At 36.5% G+C, this 23,622-nt stretch overlaps 1 protein-coding gene across 1 annotated transcript in view; it reads right to left on the bottom strand.

Moving 5' to 3' along the window:
* The window catches only part of ARID2 (AT-rich interaction domain 2), a 166,880-nt gene that overhangs the window by 28,552 nt on the left and 114,706 nt on the right, over positions 1-23,622 (bottom strand). Inside the window, exons 12-16 of the mRNA XM_049626673.1 lie at positions 21,579-21,713; positions 20,746-20,942; positions 17,612-20,475; positions 14,793-14,906; positions 8,275-8,423 (exon numbers count right to left, since the gene is read on the bottom strand). Coding sequence (XP_049482630.1) covers positions 8,275-8,423; positions 14,793-14,906; positions 17,612-20,475; positions 20,746-20,942; positions 21,579-21,713 — 3,459 coding nt within the window. The remainder of the gene's footprint in view (positions 1-8,274; positions 8,424-14,792; positions 14,907-17,611; positions 20,476-20,745; positions 20,943-21,578; positions 21,714-23,622) is intronic.

Raw genomic sequence — 23,622 nt, 5'->3', positions numbered from 1 at the left:
CCTCCAGGCACATTTCCACTAGGGCAAGTTCACTTGAGAATGAGAGCAGAAATCCTTCCCTGTGAAGACCAGCACAAATCCCTTCTGTACTCTTAAGTCTACTGATCAGACTGCTGCAAGTTTCAGCTTGAGGGAAAACTGGATCCAGCTTCATTTGGGTTTTTTTGTTTGTTTTTGCCCTTGGATACAGAAAGAGCAAAGTTTTTATTTTTTTTTAACTTTTAATTTTTTTATCTTTTTCTCTCCTTTTTTCTTTCTTTGATCAAGCTCCCATTAACAAGCAGACCAAAACACACATAGGATCTAGCTTCCTTTATTTGATTTTTTTAAAAACTTTTAATTTTAATTTTATTATTATTTTTGTTTTCGTCCAAAATGACAAGATGGAGGAATTCACCCCCAAAGAAAGAACAGGAAGAAATGATGGCCAAATCAATACAGATGTAAGTAAGATGTTTGAACTATGTTGTTAAAACAACAATTATAAGGATTCTAGCTGGGCTTGAAAAAAAGCATAGAAAACACTAGAGAATCCCTTACTGCAGACATAAAAGAGCTAAAATCTACTCAGGCCAAATTTTAAATTGCTACAACCGAGATGCAAACCTGAATGGATGCCACAACTGTGAGGATGGACAAAGCAGAGGAACAAATCAGTGATATAAATATAGATAAAATTATGGAAAATAATTAAGCTGAAAAGAAGAGCAAAACACAGGTAATGAATCATAAAGGCTGACTTACAGAACTCAGTGGCTTCTGAAAACAGAATTAACATTCATAACATAGGAGTCCCAGAAGGGGAAGAGAGGGAAAAAGGGGCAAAAGGTTTAGTCAAACAAATTATAGCTCTGAAAACTTCCTGAATCTGGGGAAGGACAGAGACATCAAAATCCAAGAAGTACAGAGAACTCCCATTAAATTAACCAAAAGCCAGCCATCACCAAGGCATATCACAGTCAAACTCACAAATTATATGAACAAGGAAAGAAACCTGAGAGCAGCAAGGGATAAAAAAAAAATCCTTAAACCTACAACAGATGACAGATCACATTTGCAGCAGATATGTCCACAGAAACTTGGCAGGCCAGAAAGGACTGGCAGGATATATTCAATATGCTGAATGGGAAAAAATATGCAGCTAAGAATACTCTATACAGCAAAGCTGTCATTCAGAATAGAAGGAGAGATAAAGACCTTCCCAGACAAATAAAAACTAAAGGAGTTCTGACCACTAAACCAACACTGCAAGAAATATTAAGGGGGACTCTGAGTTGATGGGGGTGGGGAAGACCAAAAGTGACAAAGACTAGAAAGGATCAGAGAACATCACCAGAAACACCAACTCTACAGGTAACACAATGGCACTGACCTCTTGTCTTTCAATAATCACTCTGAATGTAAATGGACTAAATACTCCAATCAAAAAACAGAGTATCAGAATGGATAAAAAAAAAAAAAAAAAAAACAAGATCCGTCTATATGCTGTCTACATAAGACTCATTTTAGACATAAAGATACCTGCAGATTAAAAATAAGGGGATGGAGAACCACTTATCATGGTAATGGATGCCAAAAGCCAGAATAGTCACGCTTCTATCAGACAAACTAGATTTTATTTATTAAAAAAAAAATTTTTTTTAACATTTATTCATTTTTAAGAGTGAGAGAGACAGAGCATGAGCGGGGGAGGGCCAGAGAGAGAGGGAGACACAGAATCAGAAGCAGGCTCCAGGCTGCAAGCTATCAGCACAGGGCCCGATGCAGGGCTTGAACTCATGGACTGTGAGATCATGACCCGAGCCAAAGTCGGACGCTCAACCGACTGAGCCACCCAGGCGCCCCTATTTTTAAACTTTTTAATGATTATTTTTGAGAGACTGAGAGACAAACTGTGAGCAGGGGAGGGACAGAGAGAGAGGGAGACAGAGAATCCAAAGCAGTCTCCAGGTTCTGAGCCTGATTCAGGGCTAGAACCCACAAACCAGGAGATCATGACCTGAGGTGAAGTTGGATGCTTAACTGACTGAGCCGCCCAGGCACCCTGGGACAAACTACATTTTAAAACAAAGACTGTACCAAGAGATGAAGAGGGGGATTATATCATAATTAAGGAATCTAACCACCAAGAAGATCTAACAACTGTAAATATTTATGCCCCCAACATGGCAGCACCCAAATATATAAATCAATTAATAACAAACATAAAGAAACTCACTGACAATTATACAGTAATAGTAGGGGACTTTAACACCCCATTTACAACAATGCACAAATCACCTAAGCAGAAAATCAACAAGGAAACAATGGCTCTGAATGACACAGTGGATGGCACGGACTTAACAGAACTTTCCATCCTAAAGCAGCAGAATACACATTCTTCTCAAGTGCACATGGAACATTCTCCAAAACAGATCACACACTGGGTCACCAATCAGCCCTCAAGAAGTACAAAAAGACTGACATCATATCATACATATTTTCAGACCACAGTGCTATGAAGGTTGAAGTCAACCCCAAGAAAACATTTGGAAAGACCACAAATACTTGGGGGCTAAAGAACATCTTACTAAAAGAATGAATGGGTTAACCAGGAAATTAACGAGGAAATAAAAAAGTACATAGAAGCAAATGAAAATGAAAACATGACAGTCCAAAACCTTTGGGATATAGCAAAGGCAGTCTCAAGAGGGAAGTATATTGCAATACGGGTCCATCTCAAGGAGCAAGAAAGGTCTCATATACACACCCTAACCTTATACCTAAAGGAGCTAGAAAAGCAAATAAAGCTTAATGCCAGCAGAAGAAGGGAAATAATAAAGACTAAAGCAGAAATAAACAATACAGAAACAAACAAACAAAAAAAACCCAGTAAAACAGATCAAGGAAACTAAGAGCTGGTTCTTTGAAAGAATAAAATTGGTAAGTCCCAAGCCAGACTTATCAAAAAGAAAAGACAAAGTACCCAAATAAATAAAATCATGATGAAGGGAAGAGATCACAACCACCACAACTGAAATACAAATAATTATAAGAAATATTATGAAAAATTATATGTCAACAAACTGGGAAACCTGGAAGAAATGGATAAATTCCTAGAAACATACTAACTACCAAAACTGAAACAGGAAAAAACAGAAAATTTGAACAGACCAATAACCAGCAAAGAAATTGAAACAGTAATCAAAAACTCTCCCAACAAACAAAAGTCCAGGGCCAGATGGTTTCACAGGGGTATTCTACCAGACATTTATAAAGAAGAGTTAAAATCTATTCTTCTAAAACTGTTCCAAAAAATAGAAACAGAAAGGAAAACTTCCAAATTCATTCTATGAGGCCAGCACTACCTTGATTCCAGAACCAGACAAAGACCCCAGTAAAAAGGAGATTTACAGGCCAATATCCCTGTACATGGATGCAATGAACATGGATGCAAAATCTCAACAAGATACTAGCAAATTGAATCCAACAGTACATTAAAAGAATTATTCACCATGATCAAGTGGGGTTTATTCCTGGGATGCAGGGCTGGTTCAATATCCATAAATCTATCAGTGTGATACACCACGTTAATTAAAGAAAGGATAAGAACCATATGATTCTCTCAATAGATGCAGAAAAACCATTTGACAAAATACAGCATCCATTCTTGATAAAAATCCTCAACAAAGTAGGGATAGAAGGAATATACCTCAACATCATAAAAGCCATGTATGAAAGATCCACAGCTAGAGCCTATCATTCTCAATGGGGAAAAACAGAGCTTTTCCCCTAAGGTGAGGAACATGACAGTGATGTCCATTCTCGCCACTGTTGTTCAACATAGTAGTGGAAGTCCTAGCTTCAGCAATCAAACAACAAAAAGAAATAAAAGGCATCCATATTGGCAAGGAAGAAGTCAAACTTTCACTATTTGCAGACGACATGATACTCTTTGTAGAAAACCCAAAAGACTCCACCAAAAAAATTACTAGAACCAATACATGAATTCAGCAAAGTCACAGGATATCAAATCCACATACAGAAATCTGTTGCATTTCTATACACCAATAATGAAGCAGCAGAAAGAGAAATCAAGGAATCGATCCCATTTACAACTGCACCAGAAACCATAAGATACCTAGGAATAAACTTAACCAAAGAGGTAAAAGATCTGTACTCTGAAACCTAGAGAACACTTATGAAAGAAGCTGGGTAAGACACAAAATGGAAAAATATTCCATGATCATGGAAAGGAAGAACAAATATTGTTAAAATGTGGATGCTACCCAAAACAATCTACATATTCAATACAATCCCTATCAAAATAACACCAGCATTTTTCACAAAGCTAGAACAAACAATTCTAAAATTTGTATGGAACCAGAAAGACCCCAAACAGCCAAAGCAACCTTGAAAAAGAAAAGCAGAAGTGGAGGCATCACGATTTCTGGATTTCAAGCTATATTATAAAGCTGTAGTCATTAAGACAGCATGGTAATGGTACAAAAACAGACAAACAGATCAATGGAGCAGAAAAGAAAATCCAGAAATGGACCCACAACTATACAGTCAACTAATCTTTGACAAAGCAGGAAAGAATATCCAGTGGAAAAAAATACAGTCTCTTCAATGAATGGTTTTGGGAAAATTGGACAGCAACATGTAGAAGAATAAAACTGGACTTTTTTTTTTTTATTAAAAAAAATTTTTTTTTAATGTTTATTTATTTTTGAGACAGAGAGAGACAGAGCATGAACAGGGGGGAGGGTCAGAGAGAGAGGGAGACACAGAATCTGAAACAGGCTCCAGGCTCTGAGCTGTCAGCACAGACAGAGCCCGACGTGGGGCTCGAACTCACGGATCGCGAGATCATGACCTGAGCCGAAGTTGGACGCTTAACCGACTGAGCCACCCAGGCGCCCCAAACTGGACCACTTTCTTACACCGTATATAAAAATAAATTCAAATGGGTGAAAGACCTAAATGTGAGACAGGAAACCATCAAAATCCTACAGGGGAACATAGGCAGCAATCTCTTTGACCCTGGCCATAGCAACTTCTTACTGAGCACGTCGCCAGAAGGAAAGGAAACAAAAGCAAAAATAAACTACTGGGACTTCTTCAAAATGAAAAGCTTCTGTACAGCAAAGGAAATAATCAACAAAACTAAAAGGCAGACCATGGAATGGGAAAAGATATTTGCAAATGACATATCAGATAAAGGGTTAGTATCCAAAATCTATATAAAACTTATCAAACTCAACACCCAAAAAACAAATAATCCAGTGAAGAAATGGGCAGAAGACATGAATAGACACTTTTTCAAAGAAGACATCTAGATGACCAACAGACACATGAAAAGATACTCAACATCACTCATCATCAGGAAGATACAAATCAAAACCACAATGAGATATCACCTCACACCTGTCAGAGTGGCTAAAATAAAGAACACAAAAAACAACAGAAATTGGCAGAGGCAGAGAAAGGGGAACCCTCTCGCACTGTGGGGAGAATGAAAACTGGCGCAGCCACTCTGAAGAATAGCATGGAGGTTCCTCAAAAAATTAAAAATAGGGGCACTTGGGTGGCTCAGTCGGTTAATTGTCCAACTTTGGCTCAGATCATGATCTCATGGTTTGTGAGCTTGAGCCCTGCATCAGGCTCTCCGCTGTCAGCGCGAGCCTGCTTCAGATCCTCTGTCCCTCTCTCTCTCTGGCCCTCCTCTGCTATGTCTCTCTCTCTCTCTCTCTCTCTCTCTCTCTCTCTCATAAATAAATAAACATTAAAAAAGTTTAAAAAAAACAGAACTACCAAATGATCCAGCAACTGTACTACTAGGTATTTATCCAAAGGTTACAAAAATACAGATTCAAAGCGGTAAACACACCTCAATGTTTACAGCAATATTATCAACAATAGTCAAACTATGGAGAGAGCTCAAATGTCCATTGACTGATGAATGGCTAAAGAAGACGTAGTATATACATACAATGAAATATTACTCAGCCATCAAAAAGAATGAAATCTTGCTATTTGCAATGATGTGGGTGGAACCAGAATGTACTATATACAAAGCGAAATAAGGCAAATCCCATATGATTTCACTCATACATAGATTTTAAGAAACAAAACAGATGAACATATGGGAAGGGGGAAAAAGAAGAGGAGAGACAGAAAAAAACCACAAGAGACTCTTAACAGAGAATAAACTGAGGGTTGATGGAGGGATGTGGGTGGGAGATAGGCTAGATGGGTGATGGGTACTAAGGAGAGCATCTGTTATGATGAGCCCTGGGTGTTGTATATAAGTGATCAATCACTGAATTCTACTCTGGAAACCAATACTGCACTGTATGTTAACTAACTAGAAAAACAAAAAAGAAAGAAAACTAAAGAAAAGATTTTAAAAAAACAACAAAAACCCTAAATCTGAATAACAAATGTCATTACTGTCTTCATGCCCTAATGCCTTTGCTATCCTAAGCTTCTCATAGGTCCCTGGGCATACAAACTCCTACACATTCTTCAAGACCCAATTCAAAAGTAATGTCTGTAGTGAAACTTTCGTTAACCATCCCAGCATTACATGAACTGTTTGCTATGCAGCCAGTAACACTATGAAACCATCTTTTTACAGCTCTTTACATCTTTATACCGTAAATTTGTTTTTTGGATGTGCTTCTTTAAAGGCTGAAAATAATCTTTTTTATTTCTAACTCCTAGCACATACACTCTCCTACAGGGTACTCAATAAATATTTGCAGAATCAAATGGAATCAGGATTGCAGCATCTAAAAATGGCTTTAACAAATGACTAGCTTTAAGAAGCCTTGTTGAGTCTTATTCAAAAAAGATTTCCAAAGAGGAGGCACATATCAAATTTTGTAACACTGATCCTACTAGCAGATGGGAAACTGTGCTATGCATTTAGGTTCATTAACCTTTTCAGCACTTTTTCTTCTTGAAATACTATAAGTGCTTCATCAGAAACAGCTATTCTCAAACTTTTTAGTCAACAAACAGGATTAGCTGACTACCTACTCTACCAGCTACCATTTGCCTGTTAAGACAAAAACGAAATCTAAAAAAAAGTAAAGAATACAACTGACAGTGGTGAAGAAAGTTTCAAATTAACTTACTACATAAAACAAGATGGTCAACTTAATCAAAGAAATAATCAGAGACAAACTAAAGCACTGACTTTTAAGCAACATTTTGACAAACAGATTTTACACTATAATCTAGTACACACATGCCTATATTAAATACAATAATTACCTTTACCGACATGATGGAATCTGATACATCTAATTTTCTTTTCATTGGAAAAACAAACAATCAATCAAAAACCTACCAGTAGAGACCTGCCAAAATGATTTCATGACACTACTACTGGGTTGAGATTTAAAGTTTGATAAACACTGTCCAAAGAAATTGTGTATGCTATTAATAATCCATACGCTACAGCAATAGCTATAATCCCATATCAAATATGTATATGAAGTCTACAGCAAAGTACAATGTCTGTAGTATATCATAAAAATTATGAATAGCAAATATAATTTTAAAAATAATGTGGTAATTTCTATCAGTAGTTAGAAAAAGTGAAATGGAATCTTTGATATCTAAAACATGAAAAAAATATTATGTCTATATAAAGACAAGTGCCTTAGTCCTAGACCTCTAAAAAAGTGACAAAGCAAAGGGTCTTAGCTGAGCACTGTTAAAAGAATGATTTTATTTTAATCATTATTCTTAAGTATTTCTTCAAGTGGAAGAAAGCCCTGTCTTGAGAAGTTCAGTTCTACTCATTGTTGATCTTAGTTATTAAATTGTGAGATATGGTTTTAAAAATAATTCTCATTGAGTGTCCAACCCAAACTCAAATTTAAGACAAGTCACTCTTCCTAACCAATTATTACCTTTAAGTTGCTATAATAAAGAAATTCTACAGCCACCATCACCTTTAAGTCACGTTAAAGAAACCTCTTTTCATAGCCAAATAAGAAATCAACGCTTAGCTGATTTTGTTTTTAAAAACTAGTATCAAAACACATTCCCCAATAGCCTACCATTAGGCAATGATGCTCTACCTATAATTTATATAAATTTCTTAGTTTAGGTGCTACCACATCTCCATAAACATCCCTCTTAACAGAAAATATTTTTGCTAAAACACTTCAGCGGCTTCAAAAGAAAATTTTCATGAAATGAAATGACAGAAATATAAATATAAAAGCATTCCAGAACAAAGAGCATTTATGTATATCAAATAAAATTGCCATTTACTTTTTACAAGACTGCCACAGACACATGAAGTTGTGTCCAGGTTTTCTCACTGGATCCCCTTGTTGACTAGATGCACTGAATGGAGAAGGCTGAGAAGTGCTGGGCTGGTTCTGCACCTGCGCAGCTGGTGAAGGCGTCATAGGAGTGTTCTGTGAAAAACACAACCACACGGTTTGTGAGATGACACTGAGAAATATTCACATTTTATACCACAGGTTTAAAATGAGGATTATAATGATGAGTGTATGATTATATTGATAGTTACAACTTCTAAAATAAAATTTACATTTGTAGTTTTCATAATTATTTTTTTAAAAAAATTCTTTAAAAAGATAACTATGGTTATGAAAATAATTAGGAAGTAAGATTCTTTTATTTCCTATGAACCACAAAGGCAAGATCATATTGTTGTTGTTACAGGATATACATTATTTTGAATTAAGAATTTTTTATTAATAAAATTAGGCAGAAACACAATTATAAATTAAAATAAATAAAGCTACTATAAATGCACCCATTTGATTTACTTACGTACATTCTTTACAAGAACAAATCAATTGCAAACTATTATTTTTTGGCATACATTTCCATTTAGATTTTTTAATCAATACAACAAAAAGCAAACAACACATAGCAAAAAGAAAAGAAAATTTCTGATGTTAAAAATGAAGTAACCATAAGTAGAATGTTGTAAATATTATTTTATAGTTAGCTGTTTTAACAACTTTAGTCTTTTATGTTGTCCAGAAAGAGCTTTTGATGGACAATACAAGTAAAAAGATTCTAATTATAGACATAAGTCTTTAAATATAAGCTATGTTTTCTTCTTCTATACCACACCCCTTTCTCTATAAAAGATACATAGGTAAATAATTACAATATATCTTAAAACAATTTGCGGCAATATGTTTTCTTTGAACCTTAATTCAGATTTATTAATCCTCACAAAGGAAAAAATAATATTGAATTTCTCATATAGAAATGGCAGCACACCATTTCAAAGCATTGTTTGAAGGCAATAAATTTAAACTTTGGGAAGATATTAAGTACACTATTCACTTATATGGTGATATTAGAAATACTTGGGCAAAACGAAGTTAAAAATAGCTGAAAACGTCAGATTAACATTTATAATAATTAGAAAAACAGATGAAACACATAAAAAGCTACAGCATAAAAAAAAAGGGAGACTGAAATGCTGAAAAAAAAACATGTCTCTTAGAAATGTGAAGTCAGGGCACCTGCGTGGCTCAGTTGGTTAGGCATCCGACTCCTTTTTTTTTTTTTTAATGTTTATTTTATTTATGTTGAGAGAGAGAGAGAGAGAGAAATAGAGTGCAAGCAAGGGAGGTGCAGAGAGAGAGGGAGAGAGAGATGATCCCAAGCAGACTGTGAGCCATCAGCACAGAGCCCATTGCGGGGCTCGAACTCATGAATGGTGAGATCATGACCTGAGCTGAAACCAAGAGTCCAAAACTTAACCAACTGAGTCATCCATGTGACCCAACATCTGAGTCTTGATTTTGGCTTAGGTCATGATCTCACAATTTGTGGGTTTAAGATCCATGTCTGGCTCTGCACTGACAACATGTAGCCTGCTTGGGATTCTCTCCTTCCCCCTCTCTGCTGCTCCCCTGCTCATGCTCTCTTTCTCTCTCTCTCAAAATAAATACTTAAAAAAAAAAAAAAAATGTGGCATCATGGGGTGCCTGGGTGGCTCAGTTGGTTAAGTGTTCAACTCTTCAGTCAGCTCAGGTCATGATCTCACGGTTCACTGGTTTGAGCCCCAGGCTGGTCTCTGCACTGACAGCATAGGGTCTCCTGGGATTCTCTCTCTGCCCCTCCCCCGCTTTGGTGCATAGGAGCACAGGTGCGCACGCATGCACTCTCTCTCTCTCTCTCTCTCTCTCTCTCTCTCTCTCTTTCTGCCTCTCTCCCACTAGCTCTTTCTCTTTCAAAAATAAATAAACTTAAAAAAGGTCTTGGGGCACCTAGCTGGCTCAGTTGGTTGAGCAAGTGACTCTTGAGCTCAGGGTTGTGAGTTCAAGTCCCATGTTGGATGTAGAGATTACTTGAAAAAAATAAAATCTTGGAGCACCTGGGTGGCTAAGTTGGTTAAGTGTCTGACTCTTGATTTCAGCTCAGGTCTTGGCCTCATGGTTTGTGGGACTGAGCCCTGTGTTGGGCTCCATACTGCAAAGCCTGCTTAGGATTCTCTCTCTCTGCCCTTTTCCCCACTTGTGCTCTCTCTCAAAATAAATAAACTTAAAAACAATTTTAAAAAAAGAAAGAAATGTGAAGTTAGGAACTTTGGAGTTCCAAGCTCTAAGGAAAAAAAAAATCTACCTTTGGGATATAATTAAAGTTGTTTCTATAGTTGGGACCCACCATTAAGATTTTATAATACGGTTAGGGAGAAAACATACATGCATATACATGCATGAAAAACAGGTGTCATGGATAGGATGTGAACTTTCTAGTCTGACAGATCCGTATTCAAACTTTAAATTTGCCTTTTGAACTAGTTATGTGACCCTGGGCAACCTATTTAACCTCTCTGATCCAAACTGTTAAGTAATGAAATCCAACTTTAGGAATGGTGGGAAGACTAGAGAAATGACAGATGAAGTGCCTAACTCTAGAGTCTCAATAAACGGCAACAGTTACTATTATTATTATACTAGAAGTCCAAATAGAGAAATCCAAAAGGGAAGTCGTATTTTGGAGGAAAGATGATGAGTTTGCTTTGGGAACAACTACAAAAGTTAATGCTGGAAACATGGATCTGACAATCATTCACCTGTGAATTCTATTTTTTTAAATCACTTAAAAAAAAATGTTTATTTATTTATTTTGAGGGAGAGAGCACAAGCACAAGCAGGGGCAGAGAAAGAGGGAGATAGAGAATCCCAGGCAGATTCCATGTTTGGCACAGAGCCCAGTGCTGAGCTGGATCCCATGACTTGTGAGATCATGACCTGAACTGAAATCAAGAGTGGATGCTTAACCAACTGAGCCACCAAGGTGCCCTCACCTGTGATTTTTTTTTTAAATTTTTTAAAATGTTCATTAATTTTTGAGAGAGAGAGAGAAACAGAGAGACAGAGTGTGAGTGGGGGAGGGGCAGAGAGAGGGAGGCACAGAATCCGAAGCAGGCTCCAGGCTCTGAGCTGTCAGCACAGAGCCTGACATGGGGCCTGAACCCATCAACCTGAACTGTGAAATCATTACCTGAGGCAAAGTCAGACGCTTAACCAACTGAGCCACCCAGGCACCCCTCACCTGTGAATTATTTAAGCCATAAAAACCGATGATGAGAAAGCAGATGGGGGTGGGGGTGGGGGTGGGGGAAGAGGGTCAGAGACAAAGGAATGGAACATTATAATTAGTTTATTTATCAAAAGAATTATGCAAATTGATTCCCTGAAATAAAAATATTACATTAAAAATACAGGAAATTCTAATAAAGGGGAGTAATCAAGAGGACCAGTTTCAGCCAAATACAAATATTAAAGAGTAACAAGTTACACATATCCCAGAATTTTAATTTAAGGGTAAATTTGCCAGAGGCATCAAATTTCCTCAGGATTAACCTTCTGGTTCCCTATACTTTCACCATTTAAATTAGGTATCTTATTGACTAGCTTGTCATATATTTGTAGATTAAGCTTATTTTTACTTTTATAAGTGCTAACAAATCTTTATCCTATTTTTTTCTATTATGGAACTCTTATTTGGTGTCACATAGAAAATTTAACAAGGAATCACAGGGTATTTTAACCCCAAATGTTAATGAGGGACATGGAAAGAATGCTCTCAAATTAACCTAAGCTGTTAAATTAAAAATGAACAAAGATACATTAACCAAATGCAAGGTATGAAAAATTTGTGGACCCTGATTCGAACAAGTTGTTTAAAAAACAAACAAAAAACCCACCACATTATTTTTTAAAGACAACTAGAGAACACTGACCATGAACTGGGTATCAGATAATATTAAAACATTACTATTTTTGTTAGATGTGATTTGGTATTGTATATATATCTAAATAGTTAAAAGTACTTTAACAATTAAAGAAATAGACTCTGAATTATTTATTGGCAAAAAGAAATAATGTTTGATATTTGTTTTAAAGTACTCCAACAGGGGCACCTGAGTGGCTCAGTCAGTTAAGCAACTTCAGTTCAGGTCATGATCTCATGGTTCGTGGGTTCAAGCCCCACATTGGGCTCTGTGCTGACAGCTCAGAGCCTGGAGCCTGCTTCAGATTCTGTTTCCCTCTCTGTCTGCCCCTCTCTGCTCATGCTCTATCTCTGTCTCTCAAAAATGAATAAATGTTAGAAAAATTTTTTAAGTACTCCAATAAAAAAAATGATAGTGGTGAAGAACAGATGAAACTAAAAAGGCAAAATGATAATATTTTAAGCCAGGTAATAGATACATGATGATTTATTGGCTTTTGTGTATGTTTGAAAAATTTGTACAATAAAAAGTAAACAAATGACAAGAAGAATTAAATAGATCAAAATACACATCAGTGAAACAAAAAGAATTAAAATACTTACAGAATATACCAAATGAGAAATTCTAAAAGTCATGTTTTCTTTGACCACAGAGGTAATATTTCTAGGTTTCCTCTTGTATTAAAAAAATTACACATTTCTTTCGACAAAGCTAATTTTCAAATAGGTTGTATTATGCTGCAAAATTTTTAAAGTACCATTTAAATTATCTTTTAAGAATTAGGTCTTTTGTATGAGAGTGCAAAATGGATTTCTTTTAGGATGCAGTAGTTTACCTTTTCTTACTATTTATCATGAACTGCTAGACCATAAGCCATAACTCTAACTCAAGTGCAAATGCAAAAATAGGTTTCAACGTCATATTTTGGGAATGATCACTCTTGAGGAATATTCTATACCATCCAGTCTATTCAAGAGGAGCTATTTTTGTATATCAGGTTGTTTTTTTTTTTTTTTTCAAATCAAAGTGGAAAAGTCACAACTCCAGCAGTGAGTGACCAGAAAAGTAAAATTACAAAAAGGATATAAAACAATTCTGTGATTTATTCTGTAATGTAAAATTAACTAAACCTTAGAATAAGACTAAAATTTAAACATTTCAATATGTGTTAGAAAAATACAAATTCATAATCTAGTCTCAAAATAAATTCTTTACTAAGTAGTAATGAAATACTGTGTTCAATTGTAGCTACAGATTTTGAAAGCCACTTATAAAATGGAACTGATTGAGGTAAATAGGATGATGAATAAACCAGACACAAGGACACCTAAGTTCCAATTGAAGGAACAAACTGAAAGAGTGTCCTCTAAAACATAGGCAAGTAAAGAGAGATACTCTGAAACAGCTTTAGGGAACAAGAACTAGATTTACTCTAACTGTGATATAAAAGAGATGATACTTAGTCTAAATGTACAGATCTTTTGAGAACAGAATGGAAGGCAATAATAGAAATCTTTGGAAGAGAAATCTTTTTGAGTTTGGGAGAGTTAACCTCAACGCTTAAAAATGAGGGTTTGGGACAAAGTAATATCTAACAATCTTTCTACTATAACACTCTCTTATGCTCTTAAACTATCACATTTTTTTACTCTAAGCATAAACCTAGACAGACAATCAATACATATCAAGCCTGGCTTATAAAAACACATCGAAATGCAAACAAAAAATTATGTTTAGTGGTAATGCCTTTCTTAGTTTTTACAATGTGCTAGTCCGCCAAAAATCTAAGCAGTAGCACTCTTAAGAAAATACTGAAATGAGAATTCCTGTGGCTTTTGCTAAAATGACCTTGGCTATGACTAAATGCTGCCCCCTTGAGGCGACAGATCTGCCTTCTGATGGGTTAAGTAACTTCAAGCTCTTTATCAAAGAAAGGAAGGGATCTGGAAGATACCAAGATTCAGTTTATGCCCACCATATCAGCAATGATTCCTATGTGAAGAACATGGAACTGAGGAGAGGCATATGTAAAATACCTTAAGTAAATACATCCTTAAGTAAACTATTTTTATATACAAGAATTTAGTATGTCTTCAGATCATGGGATTAAGAGTAAGAGTTATGTTCAACATGTGTTTTACATGTTCCTGAAAAAGGCAAGTCTTTAGGTAAATATTTATAATTAATTTTATTTTTTACTCATTTTTTATTTTTTATATGCCACTCTATTTTTTTTTTTTGTCTCCAAAAAATGGAATTTATGAACAGTGGAAGGAGGCAGAGCCTTTGGAAGTAGTTATACTCTAACCTGAAAATATAACAGACTGAAAATAAGCAGCTACAAATAAAGAAATCTGCTTTATTTTGCATATATAAACTACACAACTAAATACTACTTAAACACAAAATCTATGGTGATATCATTTATTTTCATCCTCTTTTTTTGTTGCTATTTTTTTTCTGTAATGAAATTAATACAGCTGATTAATGGGATTAAAAAGGAACAAAATCGAGAAAAGGAACATGAAATAACATTGGTATTAGGAAGGATTACCTGTTGGCCATTCTCAGCAGGGACATTTCCCTGCAGTCTTTTCAGCCCTGCACATTCTGCAAGTCTGAGAGTCCCTTCTTGGGGTCCAGGTGCCTCCTTTACATCCCCAAACCCCTTGAAATGGTGGAAATAACAAGGTTTGGCTGAAAAAATCACATTTAAAATTCTCTATTTCATCTATCCCTTTAAGGTATCAATTCAAGCAGTGAATAAAATGGTGTTAAACCAAGGTCTATATAAAAGAAATTTAAAGAATCTGGGCAACAATGGAAATGGCTTTTTCTATTAGCAGGCTCTTAAGAAGGCCCAACAGCCTCCCTTCAAAGGAAACTTATGATCCTATCTTGAACAGTTGATCTTTTTTAGGCTTTATAGGTACTTTATGTGAAGGTAAAACACACCTATACCTTTATTGAGTGCCTAACTCTATAGCAGTCACCATGCTAAGTGTTACACATGAGAACCCTGGTTGTTAATTCTCACTCATAGACACCATGCATGCTATCTCTTTTTCCTTGCAAAGCTTTAAATTTCTACATGCCAGCCAAACACTAATTTTAAAAATAAAGAATGTAGCTATTTTAAATAAACTACATTCTTTGGGAGAATATATAGAAGAACACATTCCTCAGATTAGGAATAAAATGTAATAATTTTATGACTTGGATTAGGTGCATATACATCCAATGTGTTAAGAAGATGTCCTGAAATTATCATTTAATGGCATGCACATTTGGTAACATAATAGTTCAAATAATCAATATATTATATACCAAAGGACTTTCTAGAACTTTACAAAGAAATCTTTTTTAAAATAGTGCATAAATGGGTTAAGAGTATAAATCTTCATTTCAGACACACACCCAAGTGTTCAGTCCTGGACCACCGCATATTAGCTGGTGACCTAAGGCAAGTTACTTTGCATCTTAGAGCCTCATTTCTAAAACATCAATAACAATTTTTACCCAACAGAGTTACATAAAGGATTAACTGAGGAAATGCTTTAGTACAAAGTTCCTAACACAGGTCCTAGTTTTAAAAAGTATTGTTGTTTGTTCTTTGTTACTTAAGTATCATTATTGAATATAGTCACACTGGAAGATTAAGGACACAAAAAAATGAGGGTCGATAGTTCCACAATAATGGAGTTTTTCTCTCACTTGGCTTAGTCTATTATAACTATTTAGGATTATAAGGGAATCTGAGAGGAAAAAACAGAGTTAGGAACATAATCAAGGTGAACTGGGAAATTATTAAATGTAGGAAAAATATAAAGATCCAACTTACTGAATACTATATGCCAGACACTGCACCATTAAAAAAAAAAATTAATGTGCTTAATGGATGAAAAACTCAAAGAGCAGCATGGCAGTTTGAGTAAAACTGATTTAGTATTTTTCGCCAAAACTCAGTATTAATTATTGCCATGTATATACCATCAACTAAAGAATACTCAACCTATTTAGGTACCTTGCAATAAAGATAAACCTAAGCAAGGTAGTACTGACATATGAATTCAAATCTCATTATACCTCCAGACAGCACTGTCCAGTTTTATCCACCCACATGAAAAAAGATGCATATCAGTGGATGAAGTGTTCTGAACCAAGGGATTCTTTGTTCTTTCATCTTTTATTTTGCTGACCCCTCCACTGCTAAATTTGGTACTAATGCCAACAATGGCCATAGATCTGCTGTAAACACCAGAAGCACAGAGACAAAACCCAAGTCAGAAGACTGCTAGCAGAGCTGGTGAGTCATAGAAGGGTCTGGCTACGGAGTACTTAGCAAAGAGAGTGAAGAAAAAGTAATCCAGGAAATAGGTGACAGACAACTGTCTGTGAAGCAAACCCCTAGTTTCAGTGGAAACAGCATGCAAGACTGTCCTTAAAAACTTTACAGGCAGAATGACCCTCAACTCAGTAGCACTGATGTTAGAAAACACTTGTATTTACTAAAGTGTACAGATCAGATAGGAGATATTAAAGAGGGAATAGCAGAAACATGATAGTAGGGCAAAGGAGTAAGAAACACAGCAGCAAGAATATCAGAATTGCTGAAAGAAACTGAAATTATAACACTTTTTAAAGAATAAAGGCAACTAAGTCAATATGTAAATATAATAAGAACACACTTGATACAGTTCTTATGGGATTCATCTTTTTTTTTTTTTTTACAAAAGAACTGTGAAACAAGCCATAAAAACATACATCAAAATCAAATACAGCAACTCCCTTTTAAAGTGGTTTTAGCATCCCCTTCCAAAGGAGACCAAAAGGAGACTAACTTACATTTAAAAAGTCTCTAAACAGCACCTGGGTGGTTCATTCAGTTAAGCACCCAACTCTTGATTTTGGCTCCGGTCATGATCTCACAATTTGTGGGTTCCAGACCCGCACTGGGCTCTGCACTGGCAGCGCGGAGCCTGCTTGGGAGTCTCTCTCCCCCTCTCTCTGCCCTTCCCCCACTCGTGCACATGCACACACGCTCTCCCTTGCGCGCGCTCAATAAATAAACATTTAAAAAATTCTCTAAAAGATGTCAGATTAGCAAGTACTCCTCTATCTTGGGTCTATAAAATTACTAATTTGGGTCTATAACAAAATTGAAAGACTTCAAACCACGTGCTAAAGTTAACAATTGAAAACTGTATAATACCAAAAAACACCAAAAAATAAGAGCACGAGAACCTGAGTACATTAGTGAGCAGACACAATTACCTTTTCAAGATGAGGCATGGAACAACAGTGCATTTTTCCCTAAAATCCTATTTACAAATCAGAAATTTCTAAGTGCAATATGATAGCAGAACGACTTACCTGTGGGACCACATTCTGTACGTATGTTGGTGGATGCTGTTGCTTTTGCTGAACAGCACTTTCTATTGCTACTTTCGCTACAGTGCTTGGATCTGCTCCTGCTGGCACGGCAACCATTGTTGCACTGCAGCCAGCATTGTTGGGGTCACTGATTGTAACAATTCTAACTCCTACTTTATTTGGAATTCCTGTGACTGTTTCCCTATCATTATCCTCTGCTGGCCTCTTTACAGTTTTGCATTCTGCTGTGCCATTTGTAGACCGAACGTCAGATGACAGGGCAGGAGAATGGGACACTCTTGATCCTGAGTGGGGAACTGCTACGACTTGATGCCCCTGTATAACAGAGGTTGTAGAATGTGGTGAGACAACTACACTTGGGCGTTGCTGAGGCACATCTGAATTCAAACTTGAAGCTAGAGGTCCATTAGGCAAATCAGTACCACTAAACTGCTGTGTCGCCACATTTGGAGCCTCCTGTATACTGCTCACAGATGGTGAACCACCCAAAGTTAATATAGGTCCATTAGAAATTCTTTCTAGTTGATCACCTTTGGCAGTATCTTGCTGAGTGGCATCTAAAGTCCCTTGTGGTTCCATTGGAGATATCTCGCCATTTCCTACGTGATTGGAAGTTTTGTGATTTGGAATGTTTTTGCTTAAATGAGAACCATCTCCTTTATCAAAATCACAGATTCCATTAACCAGAGGTTTTTTCAAATCACTTTTGATATCCTGCATGTCGATTTGTTCTGAGTTCTGTTTTCCGGACGTTCCATTCTCACCTAATTCTAACGATGGCCCATTACTGATTAGTGAGCACTGATTAGCCTCACTTTGAATTTTCCCTGAGTTTGAAGGAGGTAGACTTGAGTCACTGTACTTTCTCCCATTTAAAAGACTTCCCACCTGCATTTCATTTTCCTTTGTATCCCCATTGCTGGTGTTTGTGGTTCCTCGTCGGCAGGACGGGTTCTCCATGACTTCAATCTTACGTTCATGAACATGTAAACCTGTTGCTTCTTTTGCTTCCTCCTCCTTTTGGCAAATTATCTTATCACCTTTGAACGGGGGAGTAGCAGTAGTACAGGATGATTGTCCAGCTGGAGATGTCTGAGTGGCTGGAAGCGTTTGCACCTGAAGTCCAACTCCTGCTTGCGTCCCACTCATAGTAATTCCTGCTGGAGCAATGAGCTGAGTTGCATTTCCCTGACTCACAGTTGCAGTTGCAAAACTTGTATTTGGCACAACTGTTATGGTTACCTGGTTGCCAGAAGTCCCTTGGAAAATGGTTGCTGGGCTATTTGAGATCAGCGGGCCTGGCAATATTTGTAAGTTCGAGATGGGCACAGTTTGCACTCCCCCTGCAGGTGGCATTGCACTTTGGACCAACTGAACATTTTGCTGCCCAACCAATAGCTGCTGAGCTGAAGTTTGCCCCTGCACTCCAAAACCTGCTGCTTGGTTATTGGCCACCTGGTATACCACCTGAGGGCTAGGAGCTCTAGCATTATTAGGGGGAGGAATCTGTGGAGCTGGGAGAATTAGCTTACCACCTGGTGTTGAAGGACCACGCTTTGGAAGCAGCAACTGTTTTATCAGACTTGACTCACCAGAAGCAGGCTGACCAACGCCTGCGTTTGTCTGCTGTGGCTGAACTTGCATCTGTACTTGTTGTGGCTGCTGAACCTGTACTTGTACCTGTTGTGGTGAGGGCGCTGGTGAATGCTGCTGCTGCTGCTGCCTCTTCACAGACAGCATCTGACTGACGGTAGGAGGTGGTCCTTGTGACTGAGGGGCGGAAGAAGATGACATGGCAGTTGGGACTTGGTTATTAGTAGCTGGGACAGGTGATGGTGAGGAAGATGGAGTTATGTTTGGTTGCCCAGTTAGCTGAACTGTCTGACCAGCTGGAAGAGCTGCTGGATTAGCAAGAACAATTTGGTGAATGGCTGGTGCATAAGTTTGACCTTGTTGAGCCGGCTGGCTTACAATCACTACGCTTTGTTGGGTTGGCTGCTGTGGTTGTTGAATGGGCTGTTGTACCACTGTTGATGAAACTTGCTGAGAAGGGAGAGGTTTTGGTGCAATGTTCTGAAACCCTACTCTTGAGGGTTGTGGACTTGGGACACCAGCAATGGTAACCATCTGTCCTGTAGCTACCTGAAAATTCTGTACGGACGTTGCTGAGACAATATTGGATGCAGAAGTTGTTACGTACTGTGAAGGTGCTATGATAACGGTGTCTTGTGGCTGGCTACCAGCTGATGTTTGTTGAGATGAAGTTTGCACAGGCTGGGGTGATGTGGTGATTAACGGTTGACCCTGTGAAACTGTAGAAGTACATGCTGGTATGTTCTGTACTCTGCCAAATATATGACTCTGTGGGACGGCTTGTTGAATTACTGTAACAGGAGTGCCGGAAGGTATCTGTCCTGGTACCACTGTGTGTAATGGAGACTGTTGTGGAATTACAGATGGATGATGAAGCAATGTCTGGGAATTTACAACTGTAACGGGTTGTGGTCCTGTACTATGATTCTGAACCACAGAACTCTGAGCAGCTCCTCCTCCCACAGCAATACTAACAGGAACTGCTGTCTGGGGTAGAGAATTCTGAATTACTGTAGCCTTAACAACTTCACAAGGAATTGGAGCTTTATTTTGAATGACAGTCACTGGAGCATTTTGCTGCTGGTGGGTATGAACTGTAGGATTTGGTGGAATTCTTGAAACAGTCTGTGCCACAGTATGAACACCTTGTACTGGAAAAGACATTTGTGTTGCAGTCAAATTTGAAGATTGGTTGGTAACAGAAGTCCTCTGAAAATGGTTTCCTACACTTTGTGGTCCATGAGGGATTCCTGAAAAATAGGAGGGAAAAGCCAAAATTTGTAATGAAATGACTGAAAGCTGCAGGTAGGCATTATTTTACTTAACACAAGAAAAAAATAGTTTTAAGAAATTAACATCTAACTACTTTGCATCACATGAATATGATAATAAGTAATAGAATAAGCAAGAAAATGTTACTGGAAAAACAAGGAAAAACTATACATTTTAAATTTATATAATATCCTTTTTCATTTTTTTACTTATTAAGTTAGTAATACCTAAAACTCAAAAATTAATACCTGCAGGTGAAGGACTTGGAGATACATCAGGAACAGAATCAACACGAACAACAGGAGTAGAGACTGGTTGCTGCTGATAGTACATCTGAATGGGAAGTGGTATAGCCCTCCGTTTTACTCCGACCACATGAATATGTGCCTGCCCGTTGCTGCTGGAATCCTCCACTCTCTTCACTGTATGATTTGGAAAGACCGTTCTGTAAAGTACATACATGCTTAGTTTTGTTAACTAGCACACGAGCAAAAAACACTGACTTCTAACAGTGTTTACATAACAGCAGCAGGACATTTGCTGCTACTCATTATGAACCAGTATGATTCATATAGTTATAGATTCTGTAAGGATAGGGAGCAAAGAAAAAACATAAAAGATCAATTCTCCAATTTTTAAAATCATTATTTATTAACACTGTGGGGGTTTTAAATAATTCTATTGCATATATAATTAACAAAAAAGCTGCATCTAGGCAATCAGTGTCTATTTTATGAACTTTGCAAAATATCAAAAAGCCTTGATATCTGATGACAAGAGTATTAGCTATAGACTATTATTCAAGACTACAAAGGGCAAAAGTCATGTCTCTAACATATAAAAGTAGGTAGAAAAAAGTTTCTCTCTTCTTTCTTTGATAAGCCTTCTAATGTTCAAATACAAACACCAGGTTTGATTTCCAAAATTTCCTTGTATTTAAATTTTCACCCTTACTACAACCTAGCTAATATTTCAAGTAGTAGAAATATTTAAAACTGGATAGTTATTTTGTCTAAAGAGCAAGAGGTGTTCTAAGTGATATACATTAACTTTGTTTGAAGTTAACAACTATGCATCCTACCTAAGACATTTATAAAATCCAGTTGAAGTTAGGATTCCACCACGAGCTAATTTACTGCACGTTGAGAGGTACTCAGAATACATTTCTGCTCGAGAGACAGAACAATCTGGATTTACTTCAAAATGAGCATTTAGCCTAAAAAGGAGAAAAATAAATGGCATTATGCATAGTAGATTATAGAAGAGTTCATATTTAAATATAGCAAAACCATCTGAAGGCAATGTATTATTAAATAATATTTATGCCTATTAATCAAATTTCTCTCATGTTATTAGCAAAAAATGCACGTTAGGTTTTAGATTGATGAAACCAAATAGAAAGAGATTAACCATGTAATCATATTTATTTTAGTATAAAAAATCATGAACAACAAATATAAAAACTGTGCTCACATCCCAGTGAGAACAGGGTTGGTCTGTTGGCAACAAATACTCACTCTACAACAAGTATTATTCAATGACTATCTACTCAATTTCCTGTCTTGCAATAAGTAAAATATAACAGAAAATCCCAATAATGAGCTATTTCCATCGGAGATGTGGAAAATGGAGGAAAAACTGAGCTAAAATTAAACGTGTGTTGCTTCTTGGATCAAATTCCTTGAGAAAAACTTACCCAAGCTTCCAACTACTCCTTAAACAATGATACTTCTTCCATGCTGCACACTCCCATTCCCCCATTTCAGAGACTTTTATTCCTAATCCATTACAAAGTAATTCAAACTTCAGTTTGTCTTTTTCATATAGTGACTTCCATCCATACAGAAGTTAGGATTGGAGGCTAAATTATCTTCACAGGATTCTTTTCTAGGATTTACTATATACACAACAGACCAATGTATAGCTGTTTATATAAACGGACTCAATACTTATGATAAGATAACTTTAAAATGATTCTCTCCTTCTCCACTAGAACTGGCAGAAATATGCAAATGAGATTTTTAAGGTCAAATTTATGCCTAATATACACACATTGTGCAATGGATGTGGCACATACTTTTTCCAACTTTCATAATTCTTTGAGTACTGAATTTTCAAAAGGACTAGATACAAAAAACTTTTTTTGGTTTCAGCGTAGAAGACAAACATTTCCAAGTATTATTGGAAGAGATTCATCAAGTATAAGGTGTAAAAATACAGAAGGTGAGGAATAAGCAAAAAATTAGAGATATTTAAAACTATACACCTTATTTGAGCAAAGTGGAAAAGTCTAGAGAAAACTGCCACAGGAACAAAGATACGAAAGCACCAAAAATATGGAACACAGAATGACAGGAGCATGGAATGGGAGACAAACAATGTTCGAGAATGGGAGAAAAGGGATCAAAGAAAGAAAAATTTTAAAGTAATACATCATCAGAAAGTGATCTTTTACATTCAGTCTGTTAATCTTATAAAGAGTTTAAGTTGAAATTCATAAACTATGTGGAAGCTATTATCCATGACAAAATGAAATCTAACCAAGTCTCCATTTATTTTTTCAGAAAGTGGCTGACATAGGACTATTCAGTCTTCTCCATAAAATATTATTTTCAAGTTGCTTATTTCTATGTAAACTCACTGGCTCTTCTATCATTTGATTAGTTTCCACTTACTATTCCCAAAAAAGAAAAACTATCAGTGAACAAGAAGTATTGCTTGTGATGAAAAAGAAGGGACATTTAACAACAAAATCTGGTTTTATTTTCTTAAAGACAGTCCTGGTCAGTTTTAATAAAATACTGACTTAAGAAAAACAGATTTTATAATCTGACAAATCTTATTTTCTACAAAGTCAAAGGGTAACATTTTAACACAAATTTTACTCTGAAAAGAAGTGGTGTAATTTGATGAAATTCTAGTCAAAGACTATTTTAATTCTGAAGATTATGATGAATATTTTTCTTTTAAACTGTTCTAAAATGCAGGTGAAATGGTTTTACATTATCCTTTCTTTGTATAAATGATATTCTACTCTGACTAAAAAGCAATACAGAATAAAACATTCTGGATGACTGTTGAAATACATTTCCTTTACCCTTTTGCTTTATTCTTCCCAAGGATAA

The sequence above is a fragment of the Panthera uncia genome, chromosome B4 (assembly GCF_023721935.1).
Source record: "Panthera uncia isolate 11264 chromosome B4, Puncia_PCG_1.0, whole genome shotgun sequence".
In the NCBI taxonomy this organism is placed as follows: Eukaryota; Metazoa; Chordata; class Mammalia; order Carnivora; family Felidae; genus Panthera; species Panthera uncia.
Note: the sequence above shows the minus strand (reverse complement) of the source record. Positions and strands in the feature narration are given on the sequence as shown.